General features: G+C 46.9%; 1 protein-coding gene across 1 annotated transcript in view; it reads left to right on the top strand.

The window, feature by feature from the left end:
- Window positions 1–21719, top strand: part of WWC1 (WW and C2 domain containing 1) — a 142840-nt gene that overhangs the window by 73256 nt on the left and 47865 nt on the right. The window contains exons 4-8 of the mRNA XM_045551216.1: window positions 9219–9295; window positions 10642–10721; window positions 16415–16544; window positions 17827–17973; window positions 19242–19315. Of these exons, the coding sequence (XP_045407172.1) occupies window positions 9219–9295; window positions 10642–10721; window positions 16415–16544; window positions 17827–17973; window positions 19242–19315 (508 nt within the window). The remainder of the gene's footprint in view (window positions 1–9218; window positions 9296–10641; window positions 10722–16414; window positions 16545–17826; window positions 17974–19241; window positions 19316–21719) is intronic.

Raw genomic sequence — 21719 nt, 5'->3', positions numbered from 1 at the left:
TCCCCGTCTTTCACTGCCATTGCCATACAGATCAGTAGCTGTCAGGGAGCCCACGGACCTTTGCCAATACGTTGAGGATTTTTTTTTTTTTTTTCCTTTACCACTATTCCTAGTAACCAAATCTTTGCTTTGTTTATTGAGTGCTTATTACATGCCAAGCACTCTGCTATGGTCTGAATCTGCTCTTTCAGTTAATCTTCATAACAATTAACATCCCCGTTTAACAGATAAGGAAATTGAGGCTTAGGAACAGCAACATGCCCAGGGCCTTACAGCTGGTGAGAATAATCCGTTGAAACCCATTCTGTCAGCCCCTCAACATCCTCAGTGTGGGCCGGGCCGTGGGGACCAGGATCAGGCCATGGTGTCAAGGTGACCGTGGCTGGTTGGGCCACAGACACTCTTCAGTCCTTCTCACTTTGAGACGTTCAGTCTGCTGGCAGGATAGGGCAAACCCTGTCGGTTACTCACTGTCACGGCCCTGCCCTTTTCCTTGGCAACTCAGGACAACCCCCAGAATCTCAGAGATGATAGGAAAGAGCTGTATTACAGTTGTTAGCTATTTCTGTGTCAGGTAATGTCCTAGAGACTGTCATGAGGGCTTTAGCACTTAATCTGTTTGGTCAATTCAGGCTGCCTTAGCAAAATACCATAGACTGGGTGGCTTAAACAACAGACATTTATTTTCTCACAGTTCTGGAGGCTGGAAGTCCAACATCAAGGTGTCAGCATGATCAGGGTCCAGTGAGGGCCTCTCACTGGTTTGCAGTCGGTAGCTTCTCACTGCGTCCTCACATGGCAGAGAGAGAGAGAGAGGTCTCTGGTGGGGGTGTCCCTTCCTATAACCGCGCTAATCTCATCATGAGGTACCCACCTTCGTGACCTCATTTAAACCTAATAATCTCCCAAACGCCTCATCTCCAAATGCCATCACTTTGGGGATCAGGGCTTCAGCTTAAGAATTTTTGGAGAGACACAGTTCGGTCCATAGCATGATCCTTAACACGGTCCTAGAAGTGAGGTGTTATTATTGTCCCTGTTGAAACTCAGGTTTGAAAAAGTGAAGTGATTATTTTTTATCTCTCTCTAAAGTCCCACAGTTTTAAAAAGTGGCAGATGTACGTAAAAACACCTGTTTTGGAGGACAGGTTATTTACATGGACCCAAAGTATTACCCCACAATTCACTTATTAATTCTAGAAGGTAAAACGTGCTTTTGCAGAGAGAGATGCTCAGCCACCGCCTAACACAGGCGGTAAAATTAGCGTCACTAATAATGAGAGCAGGTGCCAACATGTGCCTTTCAAGGGGATGCAATAAAAACGTCATGGAAAGATCCCTCACAGAAATGTTTAATCTGAACCTAATCATGGGACAGCCAGACAAACCCATAATGTGGAACATTCTATAGGATTTTTTTTGAAAGCCTAAAAAGGCGGACCAACCAAATGAAATGTTTGTACCTTGAATTAGACCTGAACTGGGGGAGAAAGCAGCCATAAAAGACATTCCCAGACAACTGGAGACTTTTCTTAGGTGTGATAATGGCATTATACATATGGAGCAGAATGTCCTTGTTTTTAGGAGATACATGTGATATCATATCTGCAACTTATTCCAAAAAAGGTCCAGGAAAGGAAAAGAAAAAAAAAAGGGAAAGAAAAAATAAAGGAAAAAGCTGGTGTCAGGCCAACTGATGCACTTATGACTTGGAATATGCCCAGGTTTTGGTGTTTTGCCACCATTTCTAATAATCATTCGTGGAGGGCTTACTATGAAGCAGACACTCTACTGAAAGAAAGAAAGAATTGGGGTGGGAAGAGGGATGGCAAGAACAGATGCAGGAAAATGTTACACACGGGTGGATCTAGGTGAAGGATATATCAATATTCATTATACTGTTCTTTCAAATTGTCTATAGATACAAAGTTTCCAAAATTAAAAGTCAGAGTCAAATGCTGCAGGAATGAAGCATTCCTATGAGAAGCACTGTACTGGGAGGTGGCAGCCATTGGATGCTGAAGTCGGAAGGCCTGGGTAACCTCTTGGAGAATGTACTCCTCCTCTTTAAGTCTCCAGTTCCTTATCTTTAACTATGGAAAAGTTAATAGCACCTTCATCTCACGGGTCCACGTCTAGGTTTCTCAACCTCAGCACCATTAACATTTTGGCTTGGGTAAATCTTTGCGGGGGCTGTGTATTATAGGATGTTTAGCCACATCCCTGTTCTGTACCCACTAGACGCCAGTAACATCCCCCCCCACTGCAAGTTGTAACAACCAAAAATGACTCCAGACATTGCCCAATGTGTCCAAGGGGGTAAAACTGCCCCCAGTCGAAAACCAGTAGTCTAGCTAAAACACCTGGCACAATTTCTTTAGAACATATTAATGGCTTAATAAATAGTCTTATTGACAGGAAACACATGATAGTTTGAGAGTGTGGACTCTGGAGCCCGGCTGCCTGGGTTCAAATCCAAGATGTGCAAATTACCAGCAGTTGTAACCTTGTACACGTTACACCACTTCTGTGCCTCAGCTTTCTTCATTTATAAAGCCAGTGTGATAATAGGATCACTTCATAGGAGTGTTAGGCAACTTAAATTAGTTAACAAATATAAAGTATTTGGAGTAGTATGCATCACACTCTCAAGATCTCAGTAAATAATAATATTATTAATTAACTGGCATTGTAAATGAAAAAGAGTTTTTATAGATCCATGGAACTAACAAGAATAAATGCATGATCAAAGGTAGGAAATAAATGATGCAGTTCCTCTCTGCCTTGTCCTGCGACTTCCAGGCACTCCCAAGAGCTCCACTGGCCTCAAAGGCACCACCATTTTGGATGTCAAAGATCTTCCATCTGAAAGGACTGGGGTCATTTCAGGCAACTGGATGTGGGATCTAAACCAAATAGGAATTGGGGGACCTCCCAGCCCAAGCATCCCAGTTAAACGAGGCATGACTCAAGCCTCTTTCTTTGGGTTTTATAAGCCAGATTTGCCTTCCAAGTCCAGCTCTCAAGGCGTGACAGACAGGTGAGGTCACATGCCTGTCTTTTAACGCAGATGGCTTGCCGGGGCTTGTGAGGGTTTTGCCACCCAGCCTTGGCTACTGTGGGTCCCAGACACAGGTGGAGCCCTGCCCTGGGGGTGGAGACTTTGTTGTCAACTCTATGGTATAATCTCTACTTTCATGGGGAGGGAGAAGGGAACTGATGTTTAATGTGCACCTGTTGTATGCCCACAGGGCAATATGGTAGGCACTTTATAGGTAACCTCCCTCCCCACTCATACATACAAGGCAGAGCTGTTCCCATTCTACAGACAAGGAAACTGAGGCCCCAGAAGAGGAAGTGGCTTTCCCAAAGTCACATTGGTAAAAAGTGGCAGATGTATCTGACCTCAAAACCAATTGTCTTAATTTAATCCAAGTCAGCCAGTCAGATGCTAAGGTTTTGGGGCTACACTTGGTTCCTCCCATCCTTTAAAAAGTGAGGACTCAGGAGAGCTGGGTTCTTTGGAACCTCACCATGCTTTTTCCCATTTTTAGGCCTTGGTTTCCCATTTGAAAATAAATCATCAGGAGCCATGCCATTTAAAAAGCCAGTTGAGGCTGGGTGCGGTGGCTCACGCCTGTAATCCTAGCACTCTGGGAGGCCGAGGCGGGCAGATCGTTTGAGCTCAGGAGTTCAAGACCAGCCTGAGCAGGAGCGAGACCCTGTCTCTGCTAAAAATAGAAAGAAATTAGCTGGACAACTAAAAAATATGTACATATATAAAAAGTTAGCTGAGCATGGTGGCTCATGCCTGTAGTCCCAGCTACTCAGGAGGCTGAGGCAGGAGGATTGCTTTTGCCCAGGAGTTTGAGGTTGCTGTGAGCTGGGCTGATGCCACGGCACTCTAGCCCGGGCAACAGAGTGAGACTCTGTCTCAAATAAATGAATAAATAAAAAGCCAGTTGAACCACCCACCTGATTTCATATTCCTAAAACAAAGAAAATATAAGAGATTTTTTTTTTAAAGGTATACATATCCAAGGACAGGGAGAATTGAAGGAGAAAGAGCAGGATTAAAATATGGAAGCTGGAAAGTAGACAGACAGGTGATAGTGGCCTAAGTAGACCTGAGAAAGCAGACAACGGGCTGACAGTGGGGGAACTGCCAGCACTGTTCTCCAGGGCACTTGCAAAAGCCTTGGGAGTCGGTGACAACAGCTGTCTGTGGAAGTAGGAGTGAAGGGAGCAGGGTCTCAAATAAAGAGAACTTGGCGCAAATTGTTTCTGAGTCAATTAGACCATCAGATCCCCTCCCTAAACCAGTACAGCCAGGCAACTGCCGTCTCCAACCTGACAAAATACTGTAGGTTTATTTTTTGGAGCGGGTAAAATAGAGTTTCTGAACTCGAGAACACCAGGTACACTCAGAGCCGGGGTGCACCATACTGAGATCACAGCGACTAAGTCAACATGGGAATACAGGGTTTTGAGACCTCAGCCCTCATCCCGGTTGGTGCACAGAATGGTGTCCAGCCATTACTCTCTAGGCTGGACAGTAGAAAAGTCTACGGAAACCTGACCAGGGCAAACAGATATAAGGAGAAAAGCTGTAAGGACACTGACATCGAGGAGTCCTGGGTGAAACAGTCCAGCCAAATCACGTGCCGTGCAACCTACAGGCTCCACTCCAATCAGCATTTTGGGCTTCCATCCTTAAATGTGGGCAGACAGCTTAGATTCCAGGTATCCGAGAAAAGCCTCTAACAGGGAGAACAGAGACTCAAACCAACGCCTGGTGAAGGGGCGTGTTCAGAGGGGTCAGGGAAAGTGCATGGAGAAGGAAACCTCAAGAGAAGCTGCGTAGTTGGGCAACAAGAACAGGTGCTCCATTTTTTAAAAAGGAACCTTCAGAGAACAAAAAACCTTTGGGAATTAAAATATGAGAGTAGAAACGAAAACTCTGCAGGAAGACTGGGAAATAAAACTGAGGAAGTCTTCTAAAAAGCAGAGCAAAAATACAATGAGATGGAAAACAGGAGGAAAATATAGAGCACCCAGCCAGGAAATCTACCATCTGAGGGAAAAACGTTCCAGATAGAGCAGAGGAAACGGGAGAAGCAGCATCCTCGAAATAACGCAGAAACCTTTCCCAGAACTGAGGGAGCATTTTTAGCCTGAAAGGGTTCGCTGAGTATCCAACACAGCGGATGAAAGTCACCTCCCACCATGAAATGTCATTGTGGAACTTCAAACACGGGGACAGTGCAAGATTCTCAAAGCTTTCAGAGAGAAAAACCAGGCCACACAGAAGCGATCCAGACTCAGAATAGCTCCAGACTTCTCACCAGTCACACCGGGAACCTAAAGGACAGTGGCGCAATGCCTTCCACACTTCAAGGAAAATTATTTCTGACCTAGAATTCTATATCCAGCAAAACTACCTTTAATCAGGCATAGAGTAGAATAACGATATTTTTAGACGTGGAAGATTTCAGAAAGTTTATTTCCCTCAGTTTCTTACTCAGGAAGCTATGGAGGTAGTGTTCTACCACACGGAAAGGATAGAACACAAAGAGGAAGACATGGTACAGGAAGGAGGAGAGTGGTGAGGAGATTCCCAGAGTAATGTGCCGGAGAATCTCAGGATGCCAACCGGGCAGAGAGCAGCCAGCTCCCCCCGCAGCCAGGCAGAACCCTGGGCAAGAGAGACCCAAAAAGAAGAAACTGGTTGAGGCCAGGCACGGTGGCTCACGCCTGTAATCCTAGCACTCCAGGAGGCTGAGGTGGGCAGATTGTTTGAGCTCGGGAGTTCAAGACCAGCCTGAGCAAGAGCGAGACCCCGTCTCTACTAAAAAAAATACAAAGAAATTAGCTAGACAACTAAAAACATATAGAGAAAATTAGCCGGGCATGGTGGCGCGTGCCTGTAGTCCCAGCTACTTGGGAGGCTGAGGCAGGAGGATTGCTTGAGCCCAGGAGTGTGAGGCTCCTGTGAGCTAGGCTGACGCCACGGCACTCTAGCCCAGGCGACAGAGTGAGACTCTGTTCCAGAAAAAAAAAAAAGGAACTGGCCAAATGTGTGTTGGTCTGGACTCTGTGACAGGAGATTTGGATAACTGGCAGAATGTGAGGCTGAATTAGTGCTAAGACTGTAGAAACTGAGCAAACATAAAAATGACAATTATTAACTCTAGGAGAAAAAACCAAAAGTACTGGAAAGGACAAGTAAGGTCAGCTAGCTGATTCCACCCTGACTAGTGTTTGCAGAGTAAAAAGAATGCAAATACTGAAGATTGCTTTCACTGAAAGTATGCTTTTAGGAGGACGGGAAGGAGGGAGAGGGGTGTGTGTGTGGCGTAGGTGCTGGGGAAAGAAGGGAGCTAAGTCCCCTCCCTCCGGAGAGAAGTGAACGTATTGTGCTCCAAACGGGAAAGATCAAGAGGCCGTCAATGCATGCATGTTAGCAAAACAGAGTGGCCGAACACGTCAAAAGTTCCCTTTAGGGGTGTGGGTTATGGGGGTAGGGAGCTGAGGAATACTCTTTCTATAGCAAACCTCGTACTATGTTGGCCTGTTACAGTGTTCATATATAACTTAAAGGTAAAACTATTGAAAAATGGGACAAGACAGTCTTTAATGTCTTATTTTTGCTATAAATATTCTTTTGGTAGAGGGTAGTGAAGACAGGCAGTTGCCAAGGGGAGGCCGATGACCTGTTTTCCTGATGGGAGTGCTGACTACTTGAGTATGTTCCTTTTGTGAAAACTCATCAGACTGTATACGTGTGATTTGTGTGCTTTTATGTATGTATTTTTTTACTTCAATTAAAAGTTTACTTAAAAAATAATAAGTAACAGATCTTTGAGTGTGCCCAAGGAGCACTTACGCATCCCTAAGTCAGCCCTGGTGTGACCGGTCCCCAGAGCCAATCTCTCCTTACCCAGGTCAGGTGCTGCCATTTTTAACAGGCTCTTCCAGGCACATTCACCCGGACTGTCACCCAGAGCACAGACCCTTGTCCAGAGGCACATCCTGATCAGCAAGGTCCTTGGCAGGACCAGGTGCCCACAGACCAGGTGCTCTGCTTCGAGAACCTGTCTGTGTGTGTCCCGTCTTAATGCCGCACTAACTGTTCTTGTCTCTCTCTCTGTTCTTACTGTTCATCAGTGGGTGACGAAAAGTGTTAATTCCCTTAACGTTTTGTTGAAAAGTGCCTGTTTGGGGAATACATCAGGTCCTTGAACAACGTCATTTCCCTCAATGTTGTTTTGTCATAACATTGAGGAGAAAAAAAAAAATTGCTTCCCAACCGGGGCCACTGCCTGTGTGGAGTGTGTCCGTTCTCCCCACGTCTGTGTGGGTTTCACCTAACATCCCAAAGCTGTGCACGTTGGGTGAGCTGGCATGGCTGCGTGGTCCCTGTCTGAGTGTGGTGTGAGTGCGCCCTGTGATGGGATGGCGTCCTCTGCAGGCCGGGTCCCGCCTGGCACCCTTAGCTACAGGGATGGGCTCTGGCCACCTACCACCTGCCACCCTGAACTGGAATAATTGAGTAAATAATTATCTTACTTGTTTTTATCACTTTCTTAAATATATATATAGCTCACATTTATTTCAATGTTTAATATTAAAAGCGTTTTGGTCTTTATTTAGAAGTTTGGTGATGTTTTGTGACCAGAAGTATGCCACAGGAACTTAACTCTTGTTTATGTCAGTTAGCCTAGGGTCAAATTGGTTTTGATGTTTCGGTTTTTTGCTTAAAGTTGCAGTTTCTAAGAACGTATTATCAGTGTTAAGTGAGGACTTACCATATGCATAAGGCAGTGCTTCCAGGTCCAACTAGAGTTTTCCCTGAAATCTGCAAGTCCAGCAAAAACCAGAGGATTTAGAAGATAGTAAATGAAAACGAAACGTCTCTGTACCTGGATTCCATGTTCACCACCCCGGTGTTGCCCCTACTCATCTCTTCTAGTAAACTCCAGCCGCCACCACCACCACCATCATCATCGTCATCATTGTAAACTCATGTACTGTTGCCCATGGTGCAAAACACTTTTTATGTTGTTATGCAGAGCATTTTTCTTTTTCCTCATGCATAATCAAAGTGCCCCTTAAATGATTTTAACCAAATCCAAAGAGCAGCGTCCCCCTCATGACTATCACTTCTACCTCCAGACACTGAAAACTGCCAGCTATTGCCAAATGAGCTTCTCTATCCCCAGACCAATCCATGTCTCTGCGGGTGACCTGGGTAGGTGTGAATAGGCAGAGCATTCAGGTGATGGGAGGTGGACAAGGGAGAGGATTGCTCAGTGTGATTAAGAACTCAGGGGAGAAATACTTCTCTGGCCTTCCTGCCAAGAATAACTGTTCTTTTCTGAACAGTGGGATTGTGTTTGTCTTAAGGATACCATGGATCTTATTTATATCTGACCCTGTTTCCCTCTTCACACCACCAGCTAGGAAGCTCAGAGCCAGTTTTGTGGTGACCCTGGTTAGGAAGCAGAATCTCACAATATGCGAGGAGCCCTAACCTCATGCCTGTCGCCAGTTTGCTTCCCCGCCCTTCTTTTCCCTTTAACTCATACATTCCTTAAATATATTTTACACCATAGTGTTCATTTCCATAGGCCTCAAAATCCTTTTCCAAGACATACATACAATTTTTAAAATGCAGTAAGATTACAGCTACATGATAAAACTATGGTTAAACACTGGAAGGTAAACTGGGGAAAAGATAATTGTATTAGGGTGACAGGGTTGTGGGTAATTTATTTTCCTTTTCAAATGTACATTAATACTATAAAGTAGAATAAATATTTTTAGTTTCTCTGATCACAAAAATAGACACTTATGTTAGAAAATATGGAAAAGAGAAAAATACAGAGATGAAAATTGATATCATTCATTATTCAGCTCTTTAGATATTAGTGTTATATTTTTGATATATTCCTTTACAGTCTTTTTTAGATGCATATGTGCATGTTTATATTTGTAAACTGTGTATATTTTCCAAATTAAAATTATCCTTTAAATTTCATAAGTTGCATAGTCCCCATTTTATGCATGCACCATATTTATTTAACAAATCCCCCTTTGCTGGACATCTAGGTTGTTTACTTTTAGTCCTCCTTTTTGGGTTTATTTAGATGGCTGAATAAGCCAAGTTTGCTGAAATGTATTTCTTCTACTGAAATTCTTTTTTTTTTTTCTTACAGTGATCTCTGGTTCATCATCCAGCTCTAAGTATGACCCTGAAATCTTGAAAGCTGAAATTGCCACTGCAAAATCCCGGGTAGGACCTCTTTGCCTATGCCATTGATGGGGGTCACCAAGGTCTTAGGCCACTAGCCCAGCCACAAAGCCAGAGTAGATGCTTCAGCCAGGCCCCGGCAGCCAGTGCTGACTAACAAGGCCTAACTAGTAACAGTGAAGCAGTAGTCCCAGTCGTGGTAACCGCAGCTGCCATTGCACAGGCAATCACCGTATACCAGGCATAGCGTTAAATGCTTCACGTGTATTGTCTTATGTCCTTGCAACAACCCCCTGTCATTAGCTGCATTTTAAAGATGAACAAACAGTCTTAGGGGAGCTAAGAAATTGCCCAAGGTCATAAGAGACTTAAGTCTTACTCCAAAGTTCTTAATGCTATCTTCCTAGCTACTGATTATTCTATATTATTCTACATTATCTTATTTAATTACCTCATTATTATCTTAAAGGATAAGTCATATTATTCCCATTTTACTAGGGAAACTGAGGCATAGCAGTTAAATGACCTGCTCATGGTAAAGTCAGTATTTTGAACATGGGTTGGTTAAACTCAAAATAGTTTCACAAGCTCAGATGCTTACAGGAAGACATAAGTGGGGGCATTGGGGCTAGGGGTGAGGCAGTAGGGAGTAGTGGGGACTGTGTAACCTAGAGAGGTATGCCAGGTCTAAAGAGGTAATTGAGTTTCAGCTCTAGTCTATTATGCCCGTGCTGGAATGTGGGCTCGGTGTTGCCAGATCTTCAGGTATTTTTAGAGAGGATTTCTATATATCTAGGTTTATTATATAAAATTTCTCAAGATTTAATTATTAGCAACTTATTTTGAAAGTTTAATAATACCACGCAGGCCAAACAAGACTGCAGCTGGATCTAGCTCCTAGAGAACGTCTTGCTTCTAAAGTTACTGCGTTGCCTCTTAATCTCATGCGGAGCACTCTTAGATCCTTTGCCTGCTTTAAGTAGTGCACGGCCCTGGGAATTGCTAATATCCTGGTCTACCAGAACAGGAAAGGGAGGCTCAGGATGGCAAGGTGGCTTGAGAGAGGTCACACAATGAGGAAGTGGGAAGGCCGAGCTCTGTCCCAGCTCAGTCTGCTCCTGTCCACTTCCTGTTTCCCGGAAGTGAGAGCTGGCTAGGGTCTTAGCCGCAGGAAAACTGGCTGGGATGCTGACTGAGGGCACTGCAGCAGAGACCAAGACCAATACCAGTGAGGGCAGGGGGTTGTGACCAAGGTGGCCCTAGGGATGCTGACCTGAGTCATCGTGCAGCCACAGTGAGGGGATCGGGGTTCCCCTTTGGGGAGAAGGCAGCTGCAGCTTGATGTCAGCCTCTGACCCGGCTTGTGTGTGTGGCCTTCTGCCCTATAGGTCAACAAGCTGAAGAGAGAGATGGTTCACCTCCAGCATGAGCTGCAGTTCAAAGAGCGTGGCTTTCAAACCTTGAAGAAGTAAGTGCACCCTGCCATGCAGAGCGTGGGGCCACCCCCCACCCAGCGCCCCTCTGGCCCTCTCTTGTCTCTCCCTCCTTTGGTCCCTTTCTCCCTTCTCAAAATGTGGCTCTCTGATCATTCAAATTCTGTTCCACTGGCACTTCCTAAAGATACCGTCATCCAAGGGTGGGTTTTGGAAAGAGGAAAGGGAAATCGTTTAGACCACAGAGCTCTCATCGTCCTCTGAACTCCCAAAGCTGTTAAGGTCTGTTCCGTTCAGCTGAGTTTTACTATCCAGGCATGGAAACAGGTGTTGTCGAGCATTCATGTTAACAGGTCTCATCTCCTCTAATAGATCCTGTATGGTCTCATGGGCACACAATCAGAGCACATTCTTTTTTTCCACAGCCCCTAAAAGTGAGCAGCTACTTCACCCAGTGCTCCACTGAAACAACAATGATCTCTTCCAGCCAAAATAAATTAGTGGAAAAGTATACACGATGCCATGTGTACTTTTCTCTATCGGTGACTTAAGGAGTTTCCAGGATTAACTTTGACCAAATGTAATTTTCACTTTTAGAAGCTGACTGGCAGCCAAGGAAGATAGAGCTCTGTGTTTCTTATGAGCAGTTGTCTTAACTGTCACGATTATGTTTAGACTAGCTGAGATTTGACATTTGTTTCTTCGGTGCCTGGAAACTCTTTCCGTGTTTCTACGTGGGTATACTCCTTTGATCCTCATGACAACTCTATAAGGACTGTTCTTTTAGCTAATTTTCTAGATGAGGAAACTGAGTCACATAGCAAGTGCTCAAGAAATGTTAGCTTATTGTTATTATTAACCACAACATGTAACCAAGACTCATTCATTGAATTGTGTTCAGTATATCTGATGGATTGATTGGACGATCGTTACAAAGGTTGTCCGGTAGCCCTCGCAGAAGGTCTAGTTAGGACATCTGGTAGATTTTTCCCTCTCAGGGGCATCTCACTTGGATTCCCCGGGAGATCACAGCTGTACGGATGGGTGTTTCTGTGGTCACTTGCTCTCTCTCTCTCTCTCTCTGACTATTATATCTTTTCTTCATTCCCTGAACTTCAAGTCCACCCCCACCATTCTATGGCTGTCACCCCAAGCCTTTGGAGGTCTGTCTCCAAGCTGTGTCCTTCCATTGAGGGGCTGATTGGTTCTTATTCATATCTTCCCACCCTCCAAGTCCCCACTGCCTGGGGTGAGCCACCATGAATCCAGCACAACACATGGTATAAGAAAGAATGGTTTTGTATTATAAATTGTGTATAATTCTTTTGTTTTACAAATTATTATAAATGATGGCTTAGGCCTAGCACTCTGGGAAGCCAAAGGTGGGAGGATTGCTTGAGGCCAGGGGTTCGAGACCAGCACAAGCAAGAGCGAGATCCCATCTCTACAAAAAATAAGAAAACATTAACTGGGTGTGGTGGCACCTGCCTGTAGTCTCAGCTACTTAGGAGGCTGAGGCAGGAGGATCACTTGAGCCCAGGAGTTTGAGGTTGCAGTGAGCTGTGATCATGCCACTGCTCTCATACCCAGGCAACAGAGCAAGACTCTATCTCATAAATAAGTAAATAACAGCCATACATACATACATACTGTATATGTATCTGTTTATGTTATATATATATATATATATATGTATGTATGTATGTATACATATGCCAATCTTATTTCTCAAACCAGGTTCTAAACTTGTCAAAGCCAGGGACCATGCTTTATGCTTCTTGGAAATCTTCAGTAGCACCAATGACAGTTTGGGACAATAGTGTGAGCTTAGAAAATTCCTCTTTTTGACCTGTTAAAGCAATAACCTCAGTCCTCCACTTTCAGCGGAGCAGCTTCTGAGCACATAGTTTAAGAGCTACTCACTCCCACATCAGCCTACCGAATGTGCCCTCCCCTCCCCCTGCTCCTGCAATCCTCAGGAGCTTCTGGTTAGAACACTTCCCATTATTCTCTGAGCCACCGCAAACCTGTTTTACCGCTTTGTCACCCTGTAGCAGCATTGAAAATTCTTGTCGTTTGGTAAGCTGATGCTGAAACCCCGAAGACAAGCCTCCTTTTTTCTCCCACCCCTCTGCCCCATGTTTGATATCAGGCCCAGATAAGACTCCCTCGCTGGGAACCTGGCTCAGCATCCAGTGTGGAGGAAGGCCTCTAATTTAGTTTGTACGGTTAGGAATGTACCTTTAAGAGGCAGATGGCCCAGGTTCAAATCCCAGTTCCCTGGTTCCTTAGAAAAGTGACTTAATTCCTCTGAGCTTCATTTTCCTTATTTGAAAAATTAGTGGTTGTAAATATTGAGTTGGATAATCCATGTCAAGTATGTGATGGTACCTGGCATGGGGGAAGGGCTCAGTGAGAGGGGGTGGGGTAGTGACCTCTAGCTGGTTGCCTGCTTGGATGGGAACTCGAGGAACTCTGCATCTGTCCACCCTGGGCGAGACACTGTGCTGGGTAAACACTTTACATTCACTACTTCATTTCATTCTCTTAAGAGTGAATGCTCTTGAGAGAGCATTCCCATGCTTAAGAGTTTTTGTTCTGCCCTGTTTTACAGATGAGGGCACTGACAGTGTTCAAAATATACCCAAGGCCACCCACCTAGCAAGTGTCCGAGCTGGGTCTGGAACCAGAACTATTGGATTTGGAAGCTCATGTCTTAATACCTCCCTTCCTGGCATCATCCCCAATATACCCTCTCCCCATACCTGAAAAGTAGAAGGCACTTTTCTAGCTCCCTTGGAATCCTTTTCACGTTCCAACAGGGAACTATCTAGTCACTTGTACTTCATAGCCTCCTCTCTTAGCAGAATATGAGGGAAGGTAAAACTCATCCTTAAGGAGTTGCCAGGATAACTTTGACCAAATGTAGTTTTCACTCCCAGAAGCTGACATGCAGCAAGTAGGATACAACTCCGTTGTTTCTCCAGAGCAGTTGTGTCACCCATCCGGACTGTGATTATACTAGCCGAGTCACTTTGTGGTATGAATCCATTTGTTCAATTCATAGTCAGCAACCCTAGTTTTAAAAAGAAAGAAGATGTTGATGAGGACTGAAGGATGCCTCTTAGAGGAGGTTGAAAGGAAATCAAGATGAAAGCTTGGGACATTGGCCTGTCAGCCCCATTGAGCCCTTGTGGATAGGAAAGAACAGAGACCGGGCCTCGTGTCCCTGTGGGAGGGCAGTGCAGCCTCTCTGCACGTCCCGGGAGCCGCCGTGCCCAGGTGGGAGTTGTCTGGACAGGGCCGGGAAGAGTGGGCTGCCGTCCCACCACTCTGGGTGTGTGAATCTCTAAAGGCCTGAGAGAAAGGACAGCTGAGGGATTTGGAAATCCTAAAACACATGCACCCCCGCGCACATACACAACTTTTCTTTCCCTTAAAAAAAAAAAAAAGTTCATTCACTGAGTACATAATGGTGACCCTTTGTTCTCCCCCCACCCACCCCCACCCCAGCTTCATCCTGAGAGTGTTCCCTCCCAGAGCCACTCTCTGGAGCCAAATTCCAGAGCCTGGGTTGCTAAGGCCCTTGAAGGAATCAGGTAGAGGCTGTCACAGGCCCGGCAGACAAACCGCTTCTGTCCCGTCCTGCTGGGGATTCAAAGCCACTCTCGCCCTGTTGGCAGAGGACGGCTGGGCACAGCCCCCTCCTCGGAGCCCCCAGCCCTCGGACACGCTCCAACAAACAGCGTCTCCCCTGCGCCGCCGCCACCCCCCATCTGCGGCAGGGGCAGGGCCACCTCCAGTCCGGGACGCTCGCTCCGGGGGCGCCACCTTGCCACGGGGTGTCCTGGCCAGGGCTGTGCCGGGAAGACGCCCTTAGACGGATTCTTCGGACTAGATCTGAGACCAGTCTCAGCCGACCTGGCAGGCCTGCCCAGGCCTAAGTCCTCGAAAGGAATAGACAGGCTATTTTTAGTGAGGAGACACAAATGGGGCTTTGTCTTCTCCCTGCCGAGGCTGAGGTGCCCGCGGGGGCGGAGGGGGTCCTGCCCGCTGGGCAGACGTGGGGCCGGGCGAAAGCTGCTCCGAGTGATTCCCCACTCGGGTTATTCTGAGCCCGGGACCCTGTGGCCTCCAGCAGGTAACCACAGAGGAATGCCTGTGAGCGGTTTCTCGTCCCGAAATAATGGGTTTGTGGTGTTCCCTCAGACTGTGAAACTTCTTTTTTTTTTTTGAGACAAAGTCTCACTCTGTTGCCCGGGCTAGAGTGAGTGCCCTGGCGTCAGCCTAGCTCACGGCAACCTCACACTCCTGGGCTCAAGTGATCCTCCTGCCTCAGCCTCCCGAGTAGCTGGAACTACAGACATGCGCCACCATGGCCGGCTAATTTTTTTATATATATTTTTAGCTGTCCAGCTAATTTCTTTCTATTTTTTTAGTAGAGATGGGGTCTCGCTCTTGCTCAGGCTGGTCTCGAACTCCTGAGCTCAAACGATCCTCCCGCCTCGGCCTCCCAGAGTGCTGGGATTACAGGCGTGAGCCACCGCGCCCGGCCTGTGAAACTTCTTTTTCTCCACCTTGGACTGAGACCTCAGGCCTAGCCTTTGGCAAAAGCATGAAGCAGTTAAAATGTCTCTGCCCTGGGAACCCTTCCCACACCACAGCCCCCCTTCTCCACCAGCTCAGCCCCCAGCCCCGGCTCTGGTTCGGTCTGACCTTCAGAAAACTACATCAAGACCCTTAGGTTTTTTTTTTTGTTTTAATCCTTTCCTGCCATCAGAATGACCCAATATGTAGGGCTGGGATAAGCCAATAAGCTCTCTGGGCTAGAAGTGTTTAAATGTCTTATATTCGTACAGTAGTTCTTAGTTCACCACAAAATTTTCCATCCTTTACATCATTTGACATTCCTAATGACTCCATGAACACAGGCCAAGGCAGATAACATCAGCCAGGTTTTTTTGGAGGAGGAAACTGAGGCTCCGTGTGCTGGAGGGACATGCCCAAGGTCACGTGACTAATAGGCAGTCTGTCCTTCTCTTCACATGTTCATTAACTCAACACGTGCTTATTAGAGACGGTGGTTCCTGACGGGAGGGCTGTGCTCCCTCTCTCCCACGGGACCTCAGGGAATACCTGGAGACAGTTCTGGTTGTCAGAGCTGCAGGCCAGGGTTGCTGCTAAACATCCTACCATGCACAGGACAGCCCACCCTCCGCACAACAAAGAATGATCCAGCCCCAGTGTCCTGAGTGCTAAGGTTGAGAGGCTCAGATTAAAGAACTATCTATATCAGGCACTAAAACAAACATGTTCAACGCTGCCCCCTGCTCCCAAGCCTGCCAGCGTCGAGTCAAAGATGCCACCACATAAGCTATCAATTATCACAGTGTAATGACTGCAGTGTCACAACCGTATGCAGCATATATGGGAAGCCCCTGCCCAGGCTGGAGGACCCAGAGAGGTGACGAGGGACGGCTTCCGTAAGAGCTGATGTTTAGAGGAGCCTCGACTTCAAGAGCGGTGTTGCTCCCACAGCTGGGGGACACTTGCAGTTTAACAGGGACCTTCTGTGCCTCATCCCACAAGTGCGACCCAGGGAGGACGGGTGTGCGGGACAGAGAGAGGCAACTTCTTAAGCGACTAAAGTACAGTGGTATGTGATTTTCCCCTGGCGAAACCCTGTCCCTCACCGTAAGTCTGACCTTTCCCATTAACTGTCTCCTAGAATCGATAAGAAAATGTCTGATACTCAGGGCAGCTACAAATTGGACGAAGCTCAGGCTGTCTTGAGAGAAACAAAAGCCATCAAAAAGGCCATCACCTGTGGGGAAAAGGAGAAGCAAGATCTCATTAAGGTACGGACGTCCCCATCTCAGTTTCTCCTGAGTGCCCCGCGTGCTAGCGTTCAGCAGGCTGTGTCCACGTGCTGCACCCCGTTCTCGTTACCAGTCTTCTTGGGGTTTTGGTTCCGTTTTATAGAGGAGGAAATGGAGGCTCAGAAGCATTAAGTGACTTGCCTAAGGTCACACAGCTAGTGTAAATGGCAGAGTTGGAATGGAAGCTGTCTGGCCTAGTCCACAGGCCAGGGCCTAGCCACTAGCTTAGCCACCTAGCTTGCTGTTCAAAGAACCAAATGTAGGGAGGTGGTTTTGACATCAAAATGTAGCATCTCTATAATCGTTTCATTGTGTGTTCTGAATCTATGCTGGGAACTGAACAAGTTATAATAGCTCCTGCTTAATGTGCCAGGCAGTTGTGACAAGCCCTTTGCATGCATCGTGTCTCACCTGTCTCTTGCATCAACTCTGGTTCATCTCCGTTATGCAGACAGAGACTGTACAGGGAGTAAGTGGTGGAGCCCATTCCCTTGACCCTGCACGTACCACCTCCCCTCCCAGGAACCCCGCTGGCCTCTGAGATGTTTATTATGGTTCCCATTGGCAGATTAGGAGCCTGAGACTCAGGGATGCTGTAGGTGACTTAGAGAAGGAAGCTGTGTGCTCTAGGGCAGGACAGTTTCGAAGCTCCTGCCCAGGACAGCAGCCCGGTGAGAACATTCAGCCGAGGCACCGGTGGGCAGTGAGGCGTGTTCCTGTTGTGATTGGCAGTTGAGGGCACAGAGCCTTAAGTCAGATAGACCAGGTCCGAGTCCTGGCTCTGTCAGTTGCCAGCTTCTCTTCCATAAAATGGGAATAGTCACAGGTCACTCCTCACAGGACTATCGGACTCGGTAAGGTCATGGTACAGCTGACAGGTACCGAGTATTGGCTGTAGTAGCTAGTGTTTTACACTTGTCACCTCGTTTAATCAACACAATAGCCCTGTGAGATAGGATACGTGATGATTCCCATTTTCGGGGAGAGGAAATTGAGGCACAGAGAGGTTAATCGGCTAGCTCAGATCACACAGCTTCCAACTCAGAGTTGGCACCCACGCCAGGCTCTCCCCTGCAAAGGGCCCAGCACAGAGCCTGATACCCAGTGAGGACCTGGTTACTGCCAGCTCTCCACCACGGACCAGTAGGACATCTGGACAAACACGGGTTCCTAACATTAGGGAAGCTAGAGAGGGGGCGTGGCAGACCCAGCGCTCCCTCCTGGGAAGGAGCATCGCCAACCCTGCCCTCCCGGTCCGCAGAGCCTCGCCATGCTGAAGGACGACTTCCGCACTGACAGAGGGTCTCACTCAGACCTGTGGTCCAGCAGCAGCTCTCTGGAGAGTTCAGGTTTCCCTCTGCCAAAACAGTACCTGGATGTGAGCTCCCAGACGGACATCTCGGGCAGCGTGAGTAGGCGGCGCGTGCTGCGGGGGGCGCAGCGGGGGAGCAGCAGCCAGGAGACTGCTGCGGGGGGGCAGCTGCCTTCTCCTCGCTCACCTGAGAAACCTGCCAGGGGTTCCCCGTGGGGCTGCTGCTACCTCAGCCCTCTGGACTTCTGTTCCTTGCAGTCCTCCTGGCCCCAGGAGGACATGACATGATGGTGTGGAGGAAAACCCAGCACAGACAGATGCCACAGCCCTGAGTATTGCCTGGCCAGGTGCTGGCATCTGTAGATGCTGCACAGAAAGCATTTTTAAAGGATGAAGTGTCTTTCTCTCTCTTTTTTAAATATTTTGCAATTTCATTCCGTTTTTCTTTCACCAGCTGGAAAGCAAAGGATATTTTCCTCCTGTTGGTCCCAAAACAATGCATGTAGCTTTCAGACAGCTGCTTGACTCCAAGCAGCTTCATTCCCGTCCTAGTTAATGAACAGTGAAAGTGCTGTCCAGATGTAGCTCGGGGAAAGCATGAGAGTAGGGCTGACCCACGGTGATCCGTAACTTTTGGAGTACTTTTGTCTTCCTACAGCAGGAGACATTGAACAAATCTGCCTCCCAGCCTCTGTGGCTGAATGCTATTCCTGTCTGATTTCCATAGCTGTCTTCCTACTTGTGAAGAGAAGCTATGTCCGTGTGTGATCTGGTGAGCCCTTGTAGTAGCTTCTTGCTGTTCTTGACAAACTAGCATTGTGAAAGGGGCTGTCCCTTCCTTCCCCACACCACCCATGTGTCCAGCTGCAAGCTGTCAGCAGGCTGAAATATTTGTGAAGAAACTCTGTGCCTCCTTCTGAGTTCTAGGGTCTTCTACCTGCTCACCCAGCGTCTCACTTTTGACTGCAGCCTCTCTGAGTTTTGCAGCAAGCCCCTCCCCAGTGCCCCAGAATGGCTTTCTTGCGTGTTGGCTGTCCCCATTTCCTCCTCACCAACTGTCCCCCACGCTTCTGTGGCTTGAATTGGCTCCAAGCCATTTGGAGCTGCAAAATGATATTCTGGGCCCCTGGCTTCTGTTTTCAAAGTGATAGATGTCTGAGTTTGGGGCTCTCCCCACGGCCTGAAGGAAGGAAAGGGCTTTTGCTTATCCAGCATCCCTGAGATCCGCACAGCCGGCCCCGTCACCAGGGGCTATTCTTGGCTACTGCCCACGCAAGCTGTCAAGTCTCTCGTGAGCTCTTGAAACCCAACTCAGCACCGGCTGCAACAGCCGTGTAATTCCCGACTTTGTTCTTCTCCTCCAGTTCGGCACCGGCAGCAACAATCAGCTGGCAGAGAAGGTCAGATTGCGCCTTCGATACGAAGAGGCTAAGAGAAGGTAATTAGGGCTTGGGACTAGGGCCGGGATGATTCCAATAATCACAACCACTATTGTATTAATGGAATACCTGCTCTGCGCCTGGCGTTCTGCACACCTCGTCTTGTTTAATCCTCACAAAGATTATGAAGACGGGTATCGTCATTTTTATATTTTAATCCTCTCTGAAATTCAGAGAGGAAATGACTCACCCAGGACACTTCACTGGATGGAGAGTGGAACTGTGCTTCGAACCGGGATTTGTTTAACCTCAAAGCCTAGTTATCTTTCCACCTGCCTGTCTTGGTTTCTACAGCTGAGGTTACCCAGTGATCCTGTGAGCAGTCTGGTTTGAGGGAGCACAACTGGAGTTTCAGAAACAGGCTTCAAAGACGGTGGGTGCTACCTGCTTCAGCGTCTCCTGTGCGACTGGGAGCAAGTGATGCTTTTAAACAGTGGAGAGACTGTAGGGATTTAGATGTTCCGTGGCCTCACAGAATCTTGAGCAGTTGGGTTCCACTACCACAAAATTAAAATAAGAATCAAAGCTGACATTTTTAGAACATCTGTTACAGGCCTAAACAGATTGTTTATCGTACTAAAACATTTGTACATACATCTTCTTGTTTAATTTTAAAAGCAACCTTATAGCACAGCTTCTGTCTTATTATTGCCATGTTAGAGGGGAGGTAAGACCCAGGATGTTTCGTCACTTTTTTAGGTGGTAGAGGCAGAATTTGAACCCTGGACAATCTGGTTTTGAGTTTATGATCTTCCTATACACTGAGCCAGCCTTACTGGGGGAGAACCCCCTGGGCAATGTGCCAGGCACGTTGCATCCATTCCTCTTTAGATTAAGTTGCCTGGCCTGTGGACCCTCTCAGCCAAGCTATGTGGAGTGTGGCAGTGCCCAGCTCTGCCCCTCTGCCAACTCTAAATAGCAGAACTCTTTGTAGCAATGACAAAAATCTGATAGAAACTAGAAGAAGCAAAAAAGGGAACTTATTGGCTTATTTAACTCCAAAGTTCTGGGTTAGCTAGCTTCAGGCATAGCTGGATCCAGGGACTCAAATGATTTTTACATAGACTCAGTGGTTTTGGTTTTCTCAAAAAAGCTAGTGTGTCTCAAGCCCAATCATTGCTGCAGGACCGTAGGGGGTAGAGGGAATTAGAATTCTCTGAAGGTCCAGGCATGGATCATGTGCCCAACACTGGGAATGGTCAGCTTTGTGGGAACCAAGTGACTGGTTTCCCAAAGACAAATTGGAATATTATTAACAAAAGGAGGAGGAATTGGATACTGGCGTGGTAGAAAGAAAGAGATGTCCTGTGTACTATTGCAGCTCCCCCTAGGGGCCCAGCAAAACAGCAGGACTTCAGTTGTATTTGGACAGCCACTGCTTGCCGCTCTCTCTGAAGGAGACCACTCTGAACCTTGGATCTACTCCAGCCCTCACTGTCCTGTGTGTGGTAGAGCCCCTGCCAGACCTTACCATGCCATTCTATTCTCAAACTGCTGGAGAACAACAGTTACAAAGTTGTCCCAGAGCCAGTCTTGTGGATTACTGTGTACATGATTATGAAATTTGAATAATTAACTACAATTGACCCTCTATATCAACAATTTCCACATCTGTGGATTCAACCAGCCAAGGATTGAAAATATTCAGGGAGAAGAGAAACAATAAAAAATAATGCAATAATAAAAAGTAATACAAATTTTTAAATACAATATAACTATTTACATAGCATTTACATTGTATTAGGTATTATAAGTAATCTAGAGATGACTGGAGGATGTGCATAGGTTATGTGCAAATGCTATGCCTTTTTTTTTTTTTTTTGAGACAGAGTCTCGCTCTGTTGCCCAGGCTAGAGTGCCGTGGCATCAGCCTAGTTCACAGCAACCTCAAACTCCTGGGCTCAGGTGATCCTCCTGCCTCAGCCTCCCGAGTAGCTGGGACTACAGGTGTATGCCACCACGCCCGGCTAATTTTTTCTGTAATACTATGCCATTTTATATAAGGGACTTGAGCATCTGTGGATTTTGGTATCCGAAGGGGTCCTGGAACCAATCCCTATGCATACCTGGGGTTGACTGTATAAGAATTCCTGCTGGAACACTTGGCTGGGGAGTAGACAAACCTAGATGTGTTTCTCTATATGGAATTTTTGCTACACATCATGGGTAATCTTGTCTCCAGCAAGGCTTTGACAACATAAGAGTTTGGCCGCATTGTCTGCAGGTAAGGTTGAACTGGGAGTACAGGGGCTGGGGCTCTCAACAAGGACTGGCCGTGTTTATGATCTGCAGTCTTAGGTGTACCACATCCTCCCTGGGCATCTGTCTGATGTAGTTGACTCCTATCTTTTTTTTTTTCTCCTTCTGTTTTTTTGTTTTTTTTCCTTTTGACAAGGTCTAACT

The sequence above is a fragment of the Lemur catta genome, chromosome 5, assembly GCF_020740605.2.
Source record: "Lemur catta isolate mLemCat1 chromosome 5, mLemCat1.pri, whole genome shotgun sequence".
NCBI lineage: Eukaryota > Metazoa > Chordata > Mammalia > Primates > Lemuridae > Lemur > Lemur catta.
This window is presented reverse-complemented; position numbering and strand designations above follow the sequence as displayed.